This window comes from Gorilla gorilla, chromosome 1 (genome assembly GCF_029281585.2).
Source record: "Gorilla gorilla gorilla isolate KB3781 chromosome 1, NHGRI_mGorGor1-v2.1_pri, whole genome shotgun sequence".
NCBI classification, from domain to species: Eukaryota; Metazoa; Chordata; class Mammalia; order Primates; family Hominidae; genus Gorilla; species Gorilla gorilla.
The window spans coordinates 151,142,351-151,161,838 of record NC_073224.2 but is presented as its reverse complement, the minus strand read 5'-3'; the positions used below and the strand labels follow the sequence as shown (position 1 = coordinate 151,161,838).

Genomic DNA, 19,488 nt, shown 5'->3' with positions numbered 1-19,488 from the left:
TTTAGCCAAAATTCAGATTGGCTTAATAAAGCAGATGTTTTAGAATACATCTTACCGATCTTGTCTAAAGCAATTTTTAGTACATTATTTTCTAGTAAATTTAAATGATGACAAAAATAAAAACTATTAACTTTTTAATCTTCTATGAGTTTATTTATAATAGTACCTTAATCTGTAGTAACATTTAGAAAGTTTGTCAGGTATCCTCTTTATTTTCTAGTCTTTTAAATTAAAATTTTATGCAGCATATCTGTACTGTTCAACTTCATATCAATTTTATATGATAAAAAAATTGAATACTATAGCTTGTGAATTATAGATACTGTCCTTGAAATTACCTCCACCACAAACTTTTAAATTTTTCAGAGTATGCTTTAAATTGCTAAAGTCTCTGACCAATTCCTGAAGAATTTTCATATTTCACCCTTAATTAAGCCTTTTAAAAAATTAACTGTAACCACTAACCATGTATGTGCTATAGACTATCAGTGTGAATGCTATAATCTTTTAAAGTTTCTATTAATATATTTCAACTGAAGTTATTTATTTTAGGTAGGTCAGTTTTCATAGCACATATAGCAAAACTAAGACACATGTTAGGATTTTTAAGTTATAGTTAAAATTTTGCTTATTTTTAAGTTTAGTAATTTATAAAGAATGTTATTTCCAACTAGAATTATTTTTAATCTGCTTATTTTTAAATATTTTCTTTTACAGCCTGATGTGTGAAAAAAGAATTTTTGAAACTGTGAATAGTGTAAGGCATCCCTTTTTGGTGAACCTTTTTGCATGTTTCCAAACCAAAGAGCATGTTTGCTTTGTAATGGAATATGCTGCCGGTGGGGACCTAATGATGCACATTCATACTGATGTCTTTTCTGAACCAAGAGCTGTGTGAGTATGCTTTAGACATTTGTCTGAGTTTTTCCATGACTGATTTCATTCTGGGAAGGAAGAGAGATTCTTTGAATTTTAGATTTTTTTTCCTAACAGAAAATAGATCTCTGCAAGAAATACTAGAACTCCTTACTTAATTTTTTGCCATATACTTTTTGTATGTATTCTGTTGTCTGTGTTGAAAATGTCATGGATTACCCAAAACCACAATTGATACTTTAGATAAGCAATTTAGATTCATTTTAGTAAAATTTCTTTTTTTGCTATTAGATTTTCTCACTAGAGAATGCCATCCAGAATTACAGCTTTAAAGACAGATTATACTCAAAATGCACTGTTAAGTTTTTGAAAAGAAAGTACAGAAGAGTCTGTATCATATATTTATATAAAATATTTGTATTTGCCTTTCTAAAGCATAATTTAAAAGAATATCAACTATTTGCGTCCTTGTGCGTAAAATATCTCTGAACAAATGTAAAAGAAACTGGTATGTGTGTTGCCTCCAGACAAAGGGATAAAAAGCAGACTTTTCATTGTAAACTCTTTTTGTAGTTTTTGAATTCAAGGTTTGGCTTATTCAAATAAATAAGAATAATAGTAAACACTTGAAATTATATATGCATGTGTGTATATTTTCCCTGTTAGTATCTTAATTTTATAGCTGTTAAATGGTGGAGCTAGGATTTGAACCTAGGAAAGTGATATTAATACCTACACCCTGCATGCTGGTGTTTACCAAATCTGTGTTTCCAGCCCCGTCCTCTTACCTAAACTTCCAACTCTAATAATATTCAGTGGTCAGCTAGTTTTCCATTTGTGTGGCTAAATATCTTATTTAACAACTTAAACTGAACTGATTTTTTTCCATTTTTCTACCTACCTCATCTACTACTCCCCAGGCCTGCTACTCTTAGTCTTCCCTATTTTATTAAACAGCAATACCAGGTTCAGGCCAGAACACAAAAAGTCATTCTTGATGCTCTTTTTCCTTTAACTTCAACACTCAAACTATTAGCAAGTCCAGTCAACTCCACCTGTAGAATATATCCCAAATCATAGGAAGCATAAACCCAGTAGTAAATCTCTATTGTATTGACTCTTTAGTTTTCATTCCACATCTATAATCTGATGAAATAGCAACTGACATTTGTGTTGTACTTTCTCTTTGATTCCTCCATTTGATTCTTGTCATAACCATTAGAGGTATTTAGAGCAGAGAGTTGTAATACTGTCGAGATAACCTTCAAGTTTCAGATGAGGGAAATAAGGGTTAATTCTAATGGGTACTGAAGCATTTTAAAAGGAGGGAAAAGCCAGAAAGTAGTAGAAGGCTACGAATAATTCATTCCCTCAATATTTAAGGCAGAGCATTATGATTATGCCTAACTTTATGCTGCCATGGGAATTTGTTTGGTTTTATTTTTTGTGCTTGTTTTTGTTTTTAAAATAATACATAAATGTAGTTTGCCTTAAGAAACTGTTATTTTTGCTGAGAATATAAATTATATACAAATAAAACCATAAAGTCCAGTGAAAATACAAGAATACAATGCTGCGTTACAGAACTCCAAATCTGAAGTACCTCACTTTATCATTCAGTTCTCAGATCAAAGGTCATTTCTTTAAAGGTAATTTTCTGAGTTCCCTAGCTAAAATATCACATCACTAACCAATTCAGTTCACTCTATTTTCTGTATTATCTTTTTCATATCATTTTATTTCTACATGAAATCATCTGATTTATTTTTAAAATTTTTATTGTCTATCTTATTTCACTTAAAAGAGAGGAGCAAGAACCATATCTGTCCTGTTTATTAGTGAAACACCTAAAAGAATACCTGGAACATATTAGGCAATCAGTGAATTTTTATTGATTGAAACCATAGAATCAAAATAGCTTGATTTCTAGCTTTGTTGTTTCATAGTCTAACTTTAGACAAATTATGTTTTCTGAGCTTCATTATCTGCTCTGTAAAATATCTTAAGGCTTGATTGAAGATTAAATAAGCTAATAAATGAAAATAACTGACACAATACTGGACAAACAGGAGCATTCAATAAAATATGTATTTTAGATGGTATACGCAATTAATCAAGGCAGTCTGTTTACAAAGAAAGAAATCAGCGGGGAGCGGTGGCTCCACGCCTATAGTCCCAGCACTTTGGGAGGCAGAGGCAGGCAGATCACTTAAGCTCAGGAGTTCTAGACCAGCCTGGCCAACATGGTAAAACCCTGTCTATACTAAAAATACAAAAATTAGCTGGGCATGGTGGCAGGCGCCTGTAATCCCAGCTATTTGGGAAGCTGAGGCAGAAGAACCACTTGAACCCCAGAGGCAGAGGTTGCAGTGAGCCAAGATCACGTCACTGCACTCCACCCTGGGCGACAGAGTGAGACCCACCCCAAATTAAAAAAAAAAAAGAGAAATCAAGGTATTTTTATAATTGTTACAATATTGTTTTGCCACAAAAATAAGTTTGCTAAGAAAATTATGTTTAACTATCTGAAGCAATTTTGTTTGTTTGTTTTGAGACAGAGTCTTGCTCCGTCTCCCAGGCTGGAGTGCAGTGGCGCCGTCTTGGCTCACTACAACCTCTGCCACACAGGTTCAAGAGATTATCCTGCCTCAGCCTCCCAAATAGCTGGGACTACAGGCGCGTGCCACCATGCCTGGCTAATTTTTGTATTTTTAGTAGAGACGGGGTTTCACTATATTGGCCAGGCTGGTCTTAAACTCCTGACCTCAGGTGATCTGCCTGCCTCAGCCTCCCAGAGTGCTGGGATTACAGGCGTGAGCCACCACGCCTGGCCATCTTAAGCAATTTTAAGCTCACGTTTATTTTAATAAACTTCAGTAGATCCTTAACACTTCTGGTAAGTTGTTTAATTTTTAATGTAAAATTAAGTAAGTATTTCTAAGTAGTTGCATTTTATTTTTGTTTTTTATTTCTGTGTTGGGAAGTCTAAGCCCTGATGAAACTGCCTGGTGGACCCTGACCACCACCCCTGCAGCACAAGCCCCGTGTTTAAAAATTATAGACCCGTGCTCACTTCAGCAGCACATACACTAAAATTGGAACCTTATAGAGAAGATTAGCATGGCCCCTGTGCGAGGATGACACACAAATTCGTGAAGCATTCCATATTTTTCTGAAATTGAGGCAGTAATTAATAGCCTACCAACCAAAAAAAGCCCAGGACCAGATGGATTCACAGCCAAATTCTACCACAGGTACAAAGAAGAGCTGGTACCATTCCTTCTGAAACTATTCCAAACAATAGAAAAAGAGGGGCTCCTCTCTAACTCATTTTATGAGGCCAGCATCATCCTGATACCAAAACCTGGCAGAGACACAACCAAAAAAGAAAATTTCAGGCCAATATCCCTGATGAACATCGATGCAAAAATCTTCAGTAAAACACTGGCAAACCAAATCCAGCAGCACATCAAAAAGCTTATCCACCACGATCAAGTCGGCTTCATCTCTGGGAAGCAAGGCTGGTTCAACACACACAAATCAATAAACGCAATCCATCACATAAACAGAACCAATGACAAAAACTACATGATTATCTCAATAGATGCAAAAAAGGCCTTCGATAGGCGGAGGTGGCAGTGAGCGGAGATCACGCCACTGCACTCCAGCCTGGCGACAGAGCAAGACTCTGTCTCAAAAAAAAAAAAAAAAAAAAAGGCCGGGTGCGGTGGCTCATGCCTGTAATCCCAGCACTTTAGGAGGCCGAGGTGGTTGGATCACCAGGTCAGGATATCAAGACCAGCCTGGCCAACATGGTGAAACCCCATCTCTACTAAAAATAAAAAAAAATTAGCTGGGTGTGGCGGTGCAGGCCTGTAGTCTCGGCTGCTCAGGAGGCAGGAGGCAGGAGAATCGCTTGAACCCTGGAGGCAGAGGTTGCAGTAAGCCGAGATCGCACCACAGCACTCCAGTCTGGGCGCCAAAGCGAGACTCCATCTCAAAAAAAAAAAGAAAAGAAAAGGCCTTCGATAAAATTCAACACCCCTTCATGCTAAAAACTCAATAAACTAGGTGTTGATGGGACGTATCTCAAAATAATAAGAGCTATTTATGACAAACCCACAGCCAATATTCAACATAGTATTGCAAGTTCTGGCCAGGGCAATCAGGCAAGAGAAAGAAAGAAAGTTTATTAAAATAGGAAGAAAGGAAGTCAAATTGTCTCTGTTTGGAGATGACATGATTATATATTTAGAAAACCCCATCATCTCAGCGCAAAATCTCCTTAAGCTGATAAGCAACTTCAGCAAAGTCTCAGGATACAAATCAATGTGCAAAAATCACAAGCATAATACACTGATAATAGAGAACTGAATCATGAATTAACTCCCATTCACAGTTGCTACAAAGAGAATAAAATACCTAGGAATACAGCTTACAAGGGATGTGAAGGACCTCTTCAAGGAGAACTACAAATCACTGCCCAAGGAAATAAGAGAGGACACAAACAAATGGAAAAACATTCCATGCTCATGGATAGGAAGAATCAATATCGTGAAAATGGCCATACTGCCCAAAGTAATTTATAGATTCAATGCTATCCCCATTAAGCTACCATTGACTTTCTTCACAGAATTAGAAAAAACTGCTTTAGGCTGGGTGTGGTGGCTCACGCCTGTAATCCCAGCACTTTGGGAGGTTGAGGCGGGTGGATCATTTGAGGTCAGGAGTTTGAGACTAGCCTGGCCAACATGGTGAAACCCCGTTTCTACTAAAAATACAAAAATTAGATAGGCATGGTGGTACACGCCTGTAATCCCAGCTACTTGGGAGACTGAGTCAGGAGAATTGCTTGAACCTGGGAGGTGGAGGTTGCAGTAAGCAAAGATGGTGCCACTGCACTCCAGCCTGGGCAACAGAGTGAGACTCCGTCTCAAAAAAAGAAAAAGAAGAAACTACTTTAAATTTCACATGGAACCAAAAGAGCCCGTATAGCCAAGACAATGCTAAGCAAAAAGAGCAAATTTGGAGGCATCACGCTACCTGACTTCAAACTATACTACAAGACTGCAGCAACCAAAACACCATGGTACTGGTACCAAAACATGTATATAGACCAATGGAACAGAACAGAGGCCTCAGAAATAATGCCACACATCTACAACCATCTCATCTTTTGAGAAACCTGACAAAAACAAGTAATGGGGAAAGGATTCCCTATTTAATAAATGGTGTTGGGAAAACTGGCTAGCCATATGCGGGGAACTGAAACTGAACCCCTTCCTGACACCTTATATAAAAGTTAACTCAAGATGGATTAAAGACTTGAACATAAGACTCAAAACCATAAAAACCCTAGAAGAAAACGTAGGCAGTACCATTCAGGACATAGGCATGGGCAAAGACTTCATGACTAAAACACCAAAAGCAGTGGCAACCAAAGCCAAAATTAACAAATGGGATCTGATTAAAGAGCTTCTGCACAGCAAAAGAAACTCGTCAGAGTGAACAGGCAACCTACAGAATGGGAGAAGATTTTTGCAATCTGTCCATCTGACAAAGGGCTAATATCCAGAATCTACAAGGAACTTAAACAAATTTACAAGAAAAAAAACAGCCCCATCAAAAAGTAGGTGAAGGATATGAACAGACACTTCTCAAGACATTTATCCAAAAAACATATGAAAAAAAGCTCATCATCACTGGTCATTAGAGAAATGCAAATCAAAACTACAATGAGATACCATCTCACGCCAGTTAGAATGGCGATCATTAAAAAGTCAGGAAACAGCAGATGCTGGAGAGGATGTGGAGAAATAGGAATGTTTTTACACTGTTGGTGGGAGTGTAAATTAGTTCAGCCATTGTGGAAGACAGTGTGGTGATTCCTCAAGGATCTAGAACTAGAAATATTATTTGAGCCAGCCATCCCATTACTGGGTATATATACCCAAAGGATTATAAATTTTGTAAAGACACATGCACACGTATGTTTATTGGAGCACTGTTCACAATAGCAAAGACTTGGAACCAACCCAAAGGCCCATCAATGATAGACTGCATAAAGAAAATGTGGCACATATACACCATGAAATACTATGCAGCCATAAAAAATGATGGGTTCATGTCCTTTGCACGACATGGATGAAGCTGGAAACCATCATTCTTAGCAAACAAACACAGGAACAGAAAACCAAACACTGAATGTTCTCACTCATAAGTGGGAGTTGAACAATGAGAACACCTGGACACAGGGAGGGGAACATCACACACCGGGGGTCGGGGGCTAGGGGAGGGATAGCATTAGGAGAAATACCTAATGTAGATGACGGGTTGATGGGTGCAGCAAATCACCATGGCACGTGAATACCTATGTAACAAACCTGCACATTCTGCACATGTATCCCAGAACTTAAAAGTATAATTTAAAAGTAAATAAATCAAACAAAATAAATCTTTTCAGAAACCAAAAAATATATATATATAAATAAATAGAAAAAAGTAAAAATGCCAGGCACCATGGCTCACGCCTATAATCCCAGCACTTTGGGAGGCCGAGGCGGGCAGATCACCTGAGGTCGGAAGTTCGAGACCAGCCTGACCACATGGAGAAACCCCGTCTCCACTAAAAATACAAAATTAGCCGGGCGTGGTGGCGCATGCCTATAATCCCAGCTACTCAGGAGGCTGAGGCAAGAAAATCACTTGAACTCGGGAGGCGGGGGTTGCGGTGAGCTGAGATTGCACCATTGCACTCCAGCCTCGGCAGCGAGCAAAACTCCATCTCAAAATAAATAAATAAAATAAATAAATAAAAGTTATTGACCCATTTTTAATAAAAATAGGTAAATATAAAAGATAGCTATATTATCTACATGTGAATGTAAATATATTCTGAAAGTTTGGAATAACGTTAAAGTGACAAGAATTGTTATCTGTATGAACGGCAGTGGAAAGAGGTGAGATGGAGATAGATGGATTAAATAGTGTACTTTGGAGAAGCATATTACGTTTTATAGAGAAAATATTCATGTTATTACTTTTATAATTAAAAACTAATTATCCTAAGTGTCTGTTTATAGGCTATTCTACACTGAAGACGTTTGCATTTTTAAATCTATTCATTTATTTCCTCCTTGTTCAATAAGCCTATCATGTATATTAGGCATTATGCTAATGCATTTAGGATAAAAACTGAAAAAGTCAAACATGGTCCTGTGCCTCAAGAATTATTCTCTCTCGACCCAGGTTTTTTGAGATCCAAACCTGTATACCCAGCTTTTACATATCATCACCTGCCCCACAGACAAAGTCAGCCTGTCAGATGCCAAACTTAGTTTTGTCACACAACCTTGGCTACCTCTATGTTTCTTTTAACTGTTCATTCTAAGATGGAAACCTTGAAAGTTACCTTTAGCTCTTCCCACTTCCTTATCCTGTAATGGGATACCACCTTCTGTCATGCTAATTTTTAAGTTTTTGTGAATCTGTCTCTCTGTTGCCACTACAGTGGATGTTCTCATGATCTTTTCATCTATACTATGATAAAAGCCTTATCTGTTCTTTTTTCCTCTGGATCTCTACCTACTTCTCCATGCTTCTCATTGCTACCAGAAAACTTTAACATAAATGCCATCATTCTCCTCTGATTAAAATGGTTTGATTCTCTGTCACTAAGAGAAAAAATTTCAGTATCCATAATATGACATTCAAGGTCCTTCACCCAGGATATCTTTTCAGCCTAATCTCCTACTATGTCCCCAGATACACCCATCCTTTACTTCAGCCACACCAAACTTACTTGTTATCAAACATGTTACACCTTTTGCACCTCTATTTCTTTTTTCTCTCAGGTAAGTACTTTATTATTCCCCTACAAAACTTCTGCCTGTCACACTGTCCTTTGTCCTTATGGTATGTTGTAATTCCTCCTGCAGAACCAGATCAAATGTCCCCTCCGAGGTTCTCAGTGACTCCACTAGGCAAAGTTAATGGCTTCCATTGTCGAGACTGTACTTTTCTCATTTTTAAATTTTACCCCTAATATTTAGCACAATGTGATACATAGTAGGGACTAAATAAATATTTGTGAAATAAATTAATGATAGGTCTGCTTTGAAGTATAAACATATAAGCTGGGATTCAAGAGCAATAACATTTATTAAACTCCTGTTGATTTAATTCTTCAAACAGATTTTATGCTGCTTGTGTAGTTCTTGGGTTGCAGTATTTACATGAACACAAAATTGTTTATAGGTAAGTTAATTTTTAACTTTTTCTAATGGCTTGCTTTGGTATGATTTAGAATTAAAGATAGTATTTTGTTTTTCTTAAACATTTTATGTTTAACCAGTTTCTTAGTTTTCTCCTTCACCTGTAAGTCAAACCCCAATTTTGAAAGACATGTGGTTAGCACTATGATTATATGATGAACTTTTTGTTTCCTAATCCATAGCACATTTTCTAATTAAAATAGTCAAATTATGAGTTGGTCTATGATAGTGCATTTCTCAACAATATTCATCCTAGTGAATATTTTGCATTCAAACGACTCATTGCAGAAAACCTCTATAGACCAATACTACTAGAAACGTGTCCATGACGAGACAAGTAGCTTGTGTTAGAGTGTAAAACATCACACTGCTTCCCTCATTAAGAAGCCTTATTGTCAACTGAACTAAATAGTGTATTGGTGATGTAGCTCATCTCTGTAATTCGTGGCCCAGCAGCTAGTTTGTGAACCACATTTTGACTAACACTCACTGCCCAGGACCAAGCAGATTATGAGAAGGCTAGTCAGAATTAGAAGACTATAAACATTGGATTATTTAAGCTTTTTTTTTTTTTTGAGACGGAGTTTCACTCTTGTCATCCAAGCTGGAGTGCAGTGCACGATCTCGGCTCATGGCAACCTCTGCCTCCTGGGTTCAAGCGATTCTCCTGCCTCAGCCTCCTGAGTACCTGGAATTACAGGTGCCCGCCACCATGCCCAGCTAATTTTTGTATTTTTAGTATAGATGGAGTTTCACCATGTTGGCCAGGCTGGTCTTAAAACTCCTGACCTCAGGTGACTACCCACCTCGGCCTCCCAAAGTGCTGGGATTACAGTTGTGAGCCACCGTGCCCAGCCGGTAAGGTTCTAATGATGTTTTCATGATAAGATTGTTTTACCTAACAGATAAAATGTTTCCTGGGCACAGTGGCTCATGCCTGTAACCCCAGCATTTGGGGAGGCCAAGGTGGGAGGATTGCTTCAGTCTAGGAGTTTGAGACCAGCCTGGGCAACATAGTGATATTCTGTCTCTACAAAAAAATAACAAAAATCAGCCAGGAGTGATGACATCTGCCTGTATCCCAGCTACTCACGAGGCTGAGGTGGGGGAATTCCTTGAGCCTGGGAGGTCAAGGCTGCAGTGAGCCGTGATTATGCCACTGCACTCCACTTAGACAACAGAGTGAGTATCTTGTCTCACAAAAATAAAAAATAAATTGAAAAAAATGGATAAAATATTGTCAGTTTGCCTAATTTGTAAACAATTAGTATGGATGGATAGCTTTCTCTTATTCTTTCAGAAGATGAAACCTGCCCTCTGATGCCTTATTAATACTGTTAACTTTACAATTCTTTCTTATGGATGGTATGTAAGCAAACTTTAAAACTGGATTAAGTTGGCCAGGTGCAGTGGCTCACACCTGTAATCCCAGCACTTTTGGAGGCCGAGGCAGGTGGATCACCTGAGGTCAGGAGTTCAAGACCAGCCTGGCCAACATGGTGAAAACCCATCTCTACTGCAAATAAAAAAAAATTAGCCAGGCTTGGTGGTGGGCACCTGTAGTCCCAGCTACTTGGGAGGTTGAAGCACGAGAATTGCTTGAACCTGGAAAGTGGATGTTGCAGTGAGCCAAGATCACACCAGTGCTCTCCAGCCTGGGTGACAGAGTGAGACTCTGTCTTAAAAAAAAAAAAAAAGGCTGGGTGTGGTGGCTTACGCCTGTAATTCCAGCACTTTTGGAAGGCTGAGGCCAGCGGATCACAAGGTCAGAAGTTCAAGACCAGCCTGGCCAACATAGTGAAACCGCCTCTCTAATAAAAATACAAAAGTTAGCCAGGTGTAGTGGCACGCGACTGTAGTCCCAGCTACTCGGGAGGCTGAGGCAGGAGAATCGCTTGTACCCAGGAGGCAGAGGTTGCAGTGAGCTGAGACCATGCCATTGCACTCCAGCCTGGGTGACAAAGTGAGACTCTGTCTCAAAAAAAAAAAAAAAAAAAAGGATTAAATTAGATTATCACAAATAACAAATTAAATACATTTTTCCTTTTTTATGTAACAGGAGAAGAATTTCTCATGAGCTACCTTATATAGAGCAATAAACTTACCAAAAGGAAGAAAACTGAATGTTTGTGATATAGTATTTAAATCTCAAATCATAACTTGGAAATCCCATTTTTAATAAAGAGAAAACACAGTTCCAATTGCAATTATTTTTTTAACTGTATAACCTACTGATTTCTTTGATTTTTTTTTTTCATGCTGTATCTTTTTATCCTGAACAGAGATTTGAAATTGGATAACTTATTGCTAGATACAGAGGGCTTTGTGAAAATTGCTGATTTTGGTCTTTGCAAAGAAGGTAATCGAATGTTTTTAAGTTTCTTTTCTGATTCAAAATTACTGTTTCTTTGTGCATCAGTAGTTTTCAAGTTTGTCTATGGAAAACAAACTGTACTTTTAACTTTATTCTTCATTAAGACATTGTAGATATAATGAAAACATTGCTTATATAACCTAATTATCACATTAAGAATTTGTTCTCTGAATACAAATAAGGTTAGATGTATAGAAATCATAGTAAGCTTCTCTGTGTGATTAATAATTTTGTCACTACTTTAAGGAAGTATTGATTAAGCACCAAAATCGTTTATTCTGGTGAGACTGTACACAGTGAATTTCATAGGCCTGATAATTTCCTTCCAGCTTCTTAAAGTTGAAACATTTAAAAATAGAAAATAGAGATAGGTATCTCATGTATGTTTTTTGTATATTCAAAAGTAAATAAGTAAATTGGGGAAATTTGAATCAGAGGTAACATAAGAAGGGATAAAGATCATGGGCTTAGGCACCAAACAGTTCTAGGTTTGAATCGTGGCTTTGCCACTATTTGCTGTTTGTCTTTGGAAAACTTAGTTTTAACCTCTTTGAGTCTTATTTCCCCAATTATAAAAAAATGGACATAGTTCTTTCTGTTTACTAGTACTAACATTGTCTATCTCCCTCTGCACTGGTGGCTTCTGTTTGCTATTTAGCTTTGTTTCCATAGTGCATAACACAGTGCATGGTACATCTTAAGTATTCAGTAAGTGTTTGATTAATAAGTAGTTGGATGAATAAATGAATGAACTCTGTAGATATATGCCCATCACATACCCACTGACCTAATTGCTGAATCAAGTAAGTTTTTTCTTGACTGGGCTTCTTTTTATTGGACACTGTTGCTCTAAATGCTTTTGTTTCTCAGCATCTCTCCTTAGCCGGCTGCTCTTCACTGCAATTTTTTGACTAGCAGCTATATCCTAATGACTCCCAAATCTATTATTTCCTTTCCTATGGATTCCAAAGATATATATTCAACTGTCTACTAGACAGCTCTGCCTGAATAGTGAAGAGACACCTCAAACACTACCCAAACAGAAATCATTTATTTTCCGCAGGTAGTCTGGGTGTTGGTATCACAATCCCCTCAGCCTTCAATCTGAAAGTAAGGAATTATCTTGCGTTCTATCCTGTTCTCTACTTTCCGTATGTAGTTATTCACAAAATTCTACTGCCACTTAACCTCCTGAATATTTCTGAAATCTATCATTTCCAGTCAGCTCCTGCCACCCATTATCTTGTTTTGACAAGACAGGTATAATAATCTCCTGATTGTTCCTATTTCTAGTCTTTTTCTATCCCAAATCAACCTGCCATGTAATTGCTGAATTGCCTAAGGAGTCCATATAAATACAGATCGGACCATGGCACACACCTGCTGAAAACTCTTCAGTGGCTAGGATAAGGTGACATACAGTGCCCTTACTGATCTGCCTGCCTTCCTCTCCGGCCACATCTCTTGCTGCTCTCTGTTTAGTACTTTTTGCTGCAGCAGCATTGAACTGCTTATAGTCTATGTCCCTCTAGCACTGTCACCCATCCCAACTCTATTTGCTGACCAACATCTGCTCATCCTTCTCATTCAACTCAAGTGTAACCTCTACAGGCAAGTTACCAGAGATTCCCTTTTACTACCCCAACTCCCAAGTCTGCTTTAGGAGCCCTTCTTCACTATTCTACATTATCTTGCTCTTCCCTTGTTGTTATAAAATTATCAATAAATATCCATTTTCCTCCAGTCTCCTGTAAGCCCCTTAAAGACTGTGTCTTACTCTCGTTTTTATGTTCCCGCTACTTGACACAGGTGCCTAGAACATAAAAGGTGCAGAAAATATGTGTGTTGAATAACCAGACTTATTAATGCATTATCATAAAAACATGTTTAGTAGATTATATAGCTAACAACTTTTGAGTGCCTAACCGTGTGCCAAGAATTTTGCCAAATGCTTCATATGCATATCTCCTGTAATTTATAACAATCGTATGAAGGTAGTTTTTTTGGAGGAAATATTTTATTTTTTATTTTATTTTTATTTATATAAATTTATAGGGTAGAAGTGCAATTTTGTTACATGCATAAATTGCATAGTGGTGAAATCAAGGCTTTTAGGATATTCGTCACCCAAATAACATACATTGTACCTATTAAGTAATTTCTCATCATCCACCCCCCTTCCACCTCCTCACCCTTCGGAGTCTTCCTTGTCTTATCATTCCACACTGGTAGATGGTATTATTAACTCTCATATACAGATGAAGAAACTTAGAATTTGATGTTAGACAACTTTCCCAACCTCCCACAGTTAACAAATGACAGAACTGGAACTTAAACCAGGTATTTATTAATCTAGAGCCTCATATTAACCACTTCCATGGAGTTTTACCAGTCTACAAGAAACATAAGTTATATTTCTTCGTTAATTAACTTTTTCCTAGTTTTGTCCAAGTTACTAAAAGGCTGGTGCAGAACTTATATAGATATTAATACTATATCACTGTTTTTTTAAATAATATTTTATTGAAGAAAATAAAAATCATTATGATAGTGTTAAAGAAATTTTGCCAAAAAAAAATTTCTCCACTCCAGTGTGCTAATGTATCTAATTGTGCCCTTCAGGTCTTGGTTCGTAGACACACATTCATTTCTATTTTATAGTCACTATATATGCATACCTAATTATTCTTAATTTAGGATTGAGAGCTTTTCTTTAAAATTTTTAAAAAGATGACACTTATGACAAGTTTTTAACACTTTGGAATACATAGAGATAATATCTTCAATATGTAGATTATATATTTGATTAACATATTAATAAATTATGAGGAACATATATTTAAAAACTAGTTATCCAAAATGTTAATACAGGCTGAGTATCCCTTATCCAAAATGCTTAGAATGAGAAATGTTTTGAATTTCAGATTTATTTGGATTTTGGAATATTTGCGTATATAAATAATGACATATCTTGAGGCCAAGACCCAAGTCTAAACACAAAATTTATATATGTTTCATATATACCTTATACATAGCCTGAAGGTAAATTTATATAATATTTTTAATAATTTTGTGCATGAAACTAATCTTGTGTTAAGTACTTGTGGAATTCTCTATGGCATCATGTTGGTGCCCAAAAAGTTTCAGATTTTGAAGCATTTTAGATTTTGGATTTTTGGATTAGGGATGTTCAACCTGTACTCTCCCTTCCCTCCCCTTCCCTTCCCTTCCTTTCCCTTCCCTCCCCTCCCCTTCCCTTCCCTTCCCTCCCCTCCCCTCCCCTCCTCTCCCTCTATATATATAATATATATTGAGATATATATATATTTTTTGTTTGTTTGTTTTTTGAGACAGAGTTTTGCTCTTGTCACCCAGGCTGGAGTGCAATGGCACAATCTCAGCTCACTGCAGCCTCCGTCTCCCAGGTTCAAGCAGTTCTCCTGCCTCAACCTCCCGAGTAGCTGAGATTACAGGCGGGAGCCACCATGCCCGGCTAATTTTTGTTTTTCTTTTTTTTGTAGAGACGGGTTTCATCATGTTGGCCAGGCTGGTCTTGAACTCCTGACCTCAGGTGATCCACCCACCTCAGCCTCCCAAAGTGCCGTGATTACAAGCATGAGCCACTGCACATGGCCCTATCTCTCTGTATTATATGACACATTTGGTCAGCTTCTGATTATCCAAGGGTTTGCTTTTTGGTATTTTTGAAACTTATTTTTTTTAGAATATTGATTTTATAATGAAGTAAATAAACTTATTTAAGATTGAATTGGAAAGATAATGGAACTTCACAATCAGTTCATTTTGTTATAATTTCTTAGCTCCCTTGTAATGACAAGAAGAAAAAGTAACTGAAAAGAAACATGGATATCTTATTTCTATTTACCCATTAATTAGACAGTATAGTGCTATTGCAGTTTTTGCTATACCAGTCCTTACTGTTTTCTTGAAATGTCTTAGATATGTCTGAATTTGTTCACCATACACAAATGTGCAACTTTAATTTTGCCTCCCAAAGATAGCTTTGATTTTTTTTTTTATGCTAGATTTGTTTTCTTTGCTAACAAATGTTTACATTTTATCTTTTCCAGGAATGGGATATGGAGATAGAACAAGCACATTTTGTGGCACTCCTGAATTTCTTGCCCCAGAAGTATTAACAGAAACTTCTTATACAAGGGCTGTAGATTGGTGGGGCCTTGGCGTGCTTATATATGAAATGCTTGTTGGTGAGGTAAGCAGTGTGAAATAGGTAAGAGAACAGAGGAAGGATGATTGCAATAATAAAGCATGTCATTTATAAAACCACCTAATACTGTCTTCAGTATGAGTGGAATTTAAGTTTTATAAATATTTATAGTATACTAGTAGTCAGCTATCTTTCTGTAATACTTTCAATAAAGATTTTTATGTGGTTTGTGGAATGCACTATCAGTGCTTTGAAAATAGTTCCTTGTATTTCAGTATTGTACTTTGATTATGTTTTCTGATTTTAAGACATAGTCATTTTATAGGGAATGGAATAACAGAAAGACTAATAAAAAGAATGTACTCTGTACCTGTAAAGAAAAGCCCACTATAGATGGGTCAGAAATAAATGTTACCTTCGACTTCCTCCAGACTTCCGTCTGAGCAACACACTCTGCGTCCTTGCTTCACCAGGAAACTACTGAAGTTCCTGGGGAAGCAAAGTAGAATTTCATAAGAACAAAATGGATGGAGAGAGGAGAAAACCTATGGTAGCTGTGAAGGCCCTGATGCCATGTATGTTAAATTGATATCATCCAATGGCCATGAATTTATTGTAAAAACAACATACATTAACATCAGCACGATAAAAGCCATGTTGAGTGGCCCAGGTCAGTTTGCTGAGAATGAAACCAATGAGGTCAATTTTAGAGAGATACCTTCACATGTGCTATCAAAAGTATTCGCTACACTAACAGCTCCACCGAGATTCCTGAATTCCCAGTTGCACCTGAAGTTGCTATAGAACTGCTGATGGCTGTGAACTTCCTAGATTGTTAAATAAAATATAATTTTAAAAAAATGAAAGAAGTGTTACCTTAAAAAATGGTAGAGTTGAAAAAATTCGCATTTTTTCCTACTGTTTTCTGTAGATTAACTTAAATTTCTGAGGATAATTGAGTTGTACATAGAAATTATTACTATTAGGAAACAGTGAGTTATGTTAAATAAGGCAATAATAGGAGACTAATAATTTATTATGTTATAAATTGTTAGAAATGTTGAATTGGGGTGAAATTGAGAAAGAGTAAATCTTTTAATAAGTAATTGAAGATTACTTGAAGGGACTTGAACTGGAGATGCAAGAAAAATTATTTTAAGGGATTGGTTCATTATTCTGCAGTTTCCCCATGCCAGCAACCTCCCTTGTACACTTGTAAGTTTGAAGAAGTTAGCGCTGAATGAACAAATTATCAAATTGAATATCAGGAATTTCTAAAGTTTTGTTCTATGCTTGTCATTTATTGGCACTTACCCCAAACAAATGGTTTTAGTTTCACCGGATGGATAGCCCCTTTTGGTATGTCAATTTGAAGTTGATTCTTTGGAAAAGGAGGAGAAGTATGGCTAATTAAAATTTATCATGTGCTAAGCACTGTACTGTATGCCTTAAATATTAGTTCATTTAATTTTGCAACAGCCTTTAATAAGCTCAGTACTGATCTTATGCCCATTTTCGGAGGTGTAAATAGAGACACAAAGAGATTAATGACTTGCTTAAAGTCACACAGCTCTCATATGGTGGAGCTGGAATTTTAACCTTGTCACTCTGGCTCCAGAACATATCTAAAGCATTATGCTTTGCTGCTCCAGGACAGGATCTTCAATTCATCCAGCCTTGTTTCTGTTCTTAAGACTAGTGGTCCAGATCTGAATTTTTCACCTCTATTTAGAAAAGCTGTTGTGCAGTGTTTAGGTTGGAACGATTTATTTTAGCTCCAGTCCACGGTGGCTTTTACTTTCTGAGAGTGCCAGAAGTTCTCATAAAATAGTTAATCTGCTGTAAGCTCTGGCATACTTGAACTCCTCCCCACCCCCTTCCTTTATTTTAACAGTAACATTTTGGAGGGTTTTTTTGGTTTTATTTCATGTAATATTCAAGTAAGTATGAGATTTATGAGATTCAATTATGTGCTTGCTTAAAATTTACTCTTCATATTAGAGATGACATGTGCAAAATATGAGTTTATTACAAAATACTGTAGAATTAATCCAGTTCAATCTACTCCCTCCTATTATAAAGCTACTGGAGGGTTTGGCAGAAAACAAGGAAGCTCCTGTTTCATATTTTTTAAAAGACCTAATTGATTGAGCTCTTAATTACCGAGAAGATAAAAGACAGTGGATCTGGCTATTTCTTCACAGTTGTTTCTTGCAATTCCTTTTTAGTATCTCCACAAGAGGGTAGCTGGGAAAAGAACTAAACTTAAAACTCATCAGTCTACTTCATAATTTTATAGCATTAGTGAAACGCTAGTGATAACTCCTTTTTAACTATGATGAAAGTAAGGTGTGGCTAAAGTTTATGTCAGATTTCTCTATTATTCCAAATAATTGTAAACTCGCCGGATATATTATACATGTTCAGATTTGTATACTTCTACTAGTTTTGATTACTGGAAAGACTCCAGGAATAAACAAACATCGCAAGTCCCCTTTTTCCTGTCTCAGATGGGAGTGAAGATACCAGAGAGATTGAACAGAATGCTGGACATGGTTTTAGATACTGTCAGTGTTGACATCTGAACAGACTATTGGTTTCCTTTAAATGTGCTTAAAACACATTTGTTAGCTTTCAGTTGTTAGCCCTGTTTGCTTACAATCTATTTGCAGAAAAAAGATACTACATATTTTAACAAATGTATAGATATTTCTTTGCTATTCAGACTTGTAGAATGAATTTTCAAGTAAAAATTGTTCAAGCAGAAGACCAAAGTGCTGTCTTTGTATTATCCATTGAAATTCCCATTGAGAATCCTAGTAAAATAAAATTTTCTCCTGACTTACTGTTTCAGTCCCCAGAAGAAATTAGATTGTCCATGTAGTATATTTGATTCATGTATTTTGAGTGTACTACATTGTCCCACGTAGTATATTTTATTTATGTATTCTGAGTGAGTGAATGAACAAACTAAGGTTTTGGTAACTGAAAGCTTTGAAATTTTCTTAGCTGTGAGCAAGATTAGAAGCTCAGCCTTAAGAAGTTGGATTCTGAATTTATTTTCACAGATTCTTAAAGATTGCTCACTTTCCCTGGATATTGCTTTCTGCTTATTATTCTTTAAAACTTAATTGGAAGCAAGCAGCCAAATCAAATCTAACGAGGCTGAGTAAGCCTATATTTCTTCAATAGCCAGTGAGAAAATAAGGTTCAAGATACTAATGCATTTCAGTGATTTTAAGGAATTAAATGATATTTAGACATTTGTTTCCTGATTTTAAAAATGACTGAGTGATTTTTAAGCCATCTGAAATTCTGAGGCAGGCAGCCACATTTGATAGACACGTTTTTAACATAGTTGAAAGTTTATCTCTTTGTGAATCAAATTGTCATACTGAGTATAATGTAACTACTTTTTTATGTCTCAGGGTCATTATGAAAAATGATTTTAATACTGAGCTTATGGAAATGCCCTAAAACTTTTTGTGTTTAGAACATTAAAAATGCCTGGCAATGTGTGCTTTTTGGGTTCCTTTCAGTCTAATTTTGTTGGCAGCTGCTTCTTAATACAGTCATTATGCTTGCTAATCCATAATTGTGTTTTACCACCATTAATTTACTGTTGACTTTAAAATCCAAAGCACATTTATATCTGATGTATTTCCGCAGATTGCCTTCCTTTATTATAACATTTATTACCATATTAACCTTATCCATTTTCTTCTGTCTTTCCACAAGATTGAGGTTCTTCAGGATTTATCTATTATCTAAGTATT

General features: G+C 36.5%; 1 protein-coding gene, 1 non-coding gene and 1 pseudogene across 5 annotated transcripts in view; all 3 read left to right on the top strand.

Annotated features, from left to right (window-relative positions):
- PKN2 (protein kinase N2) overlaps positions 1–19,488 on the top strand; it is a 153,091-nt gene that overhangs the window by 130,142 nt on the left and 3,461 nt on the right. For all 4 annotated transcript variants that reach the window (XM_055351707.2, XM_019026183.4, XM_055351708.2 and 1 more), the window contains 4 exons: positions 718–894; positions 9,070–9,132; positions 11,432–11,508; positions 15,615–15,757. In XM_055351707.2, coding sequence (XP_055207682.1) covers positions 718–894; positions 9,070–9,132; positions 11,432–11,508; positions 15,615–15,757 — 460 coding nt within the window. The remainder of the gene's footprint in view (positions 1–717; positions 895–9,069; positions 9,133–11,431; positions 11,509–15,614; positions 15,758–19,488) is intronic.
- LOC115932135 (U6 spliceosomal RNA) lies at positions 3,942–4,048 on the top strand. Its single transcript, XR_004068463.1, has one exon. It is a non-coding gene; the product is annotated as a U6 spliceosomal RNA (small nuclear RNA).
- LOC129524758 (elongin-C-like) lies at positions 15,782–18,550 on the top strand (annotated as a pseudogene).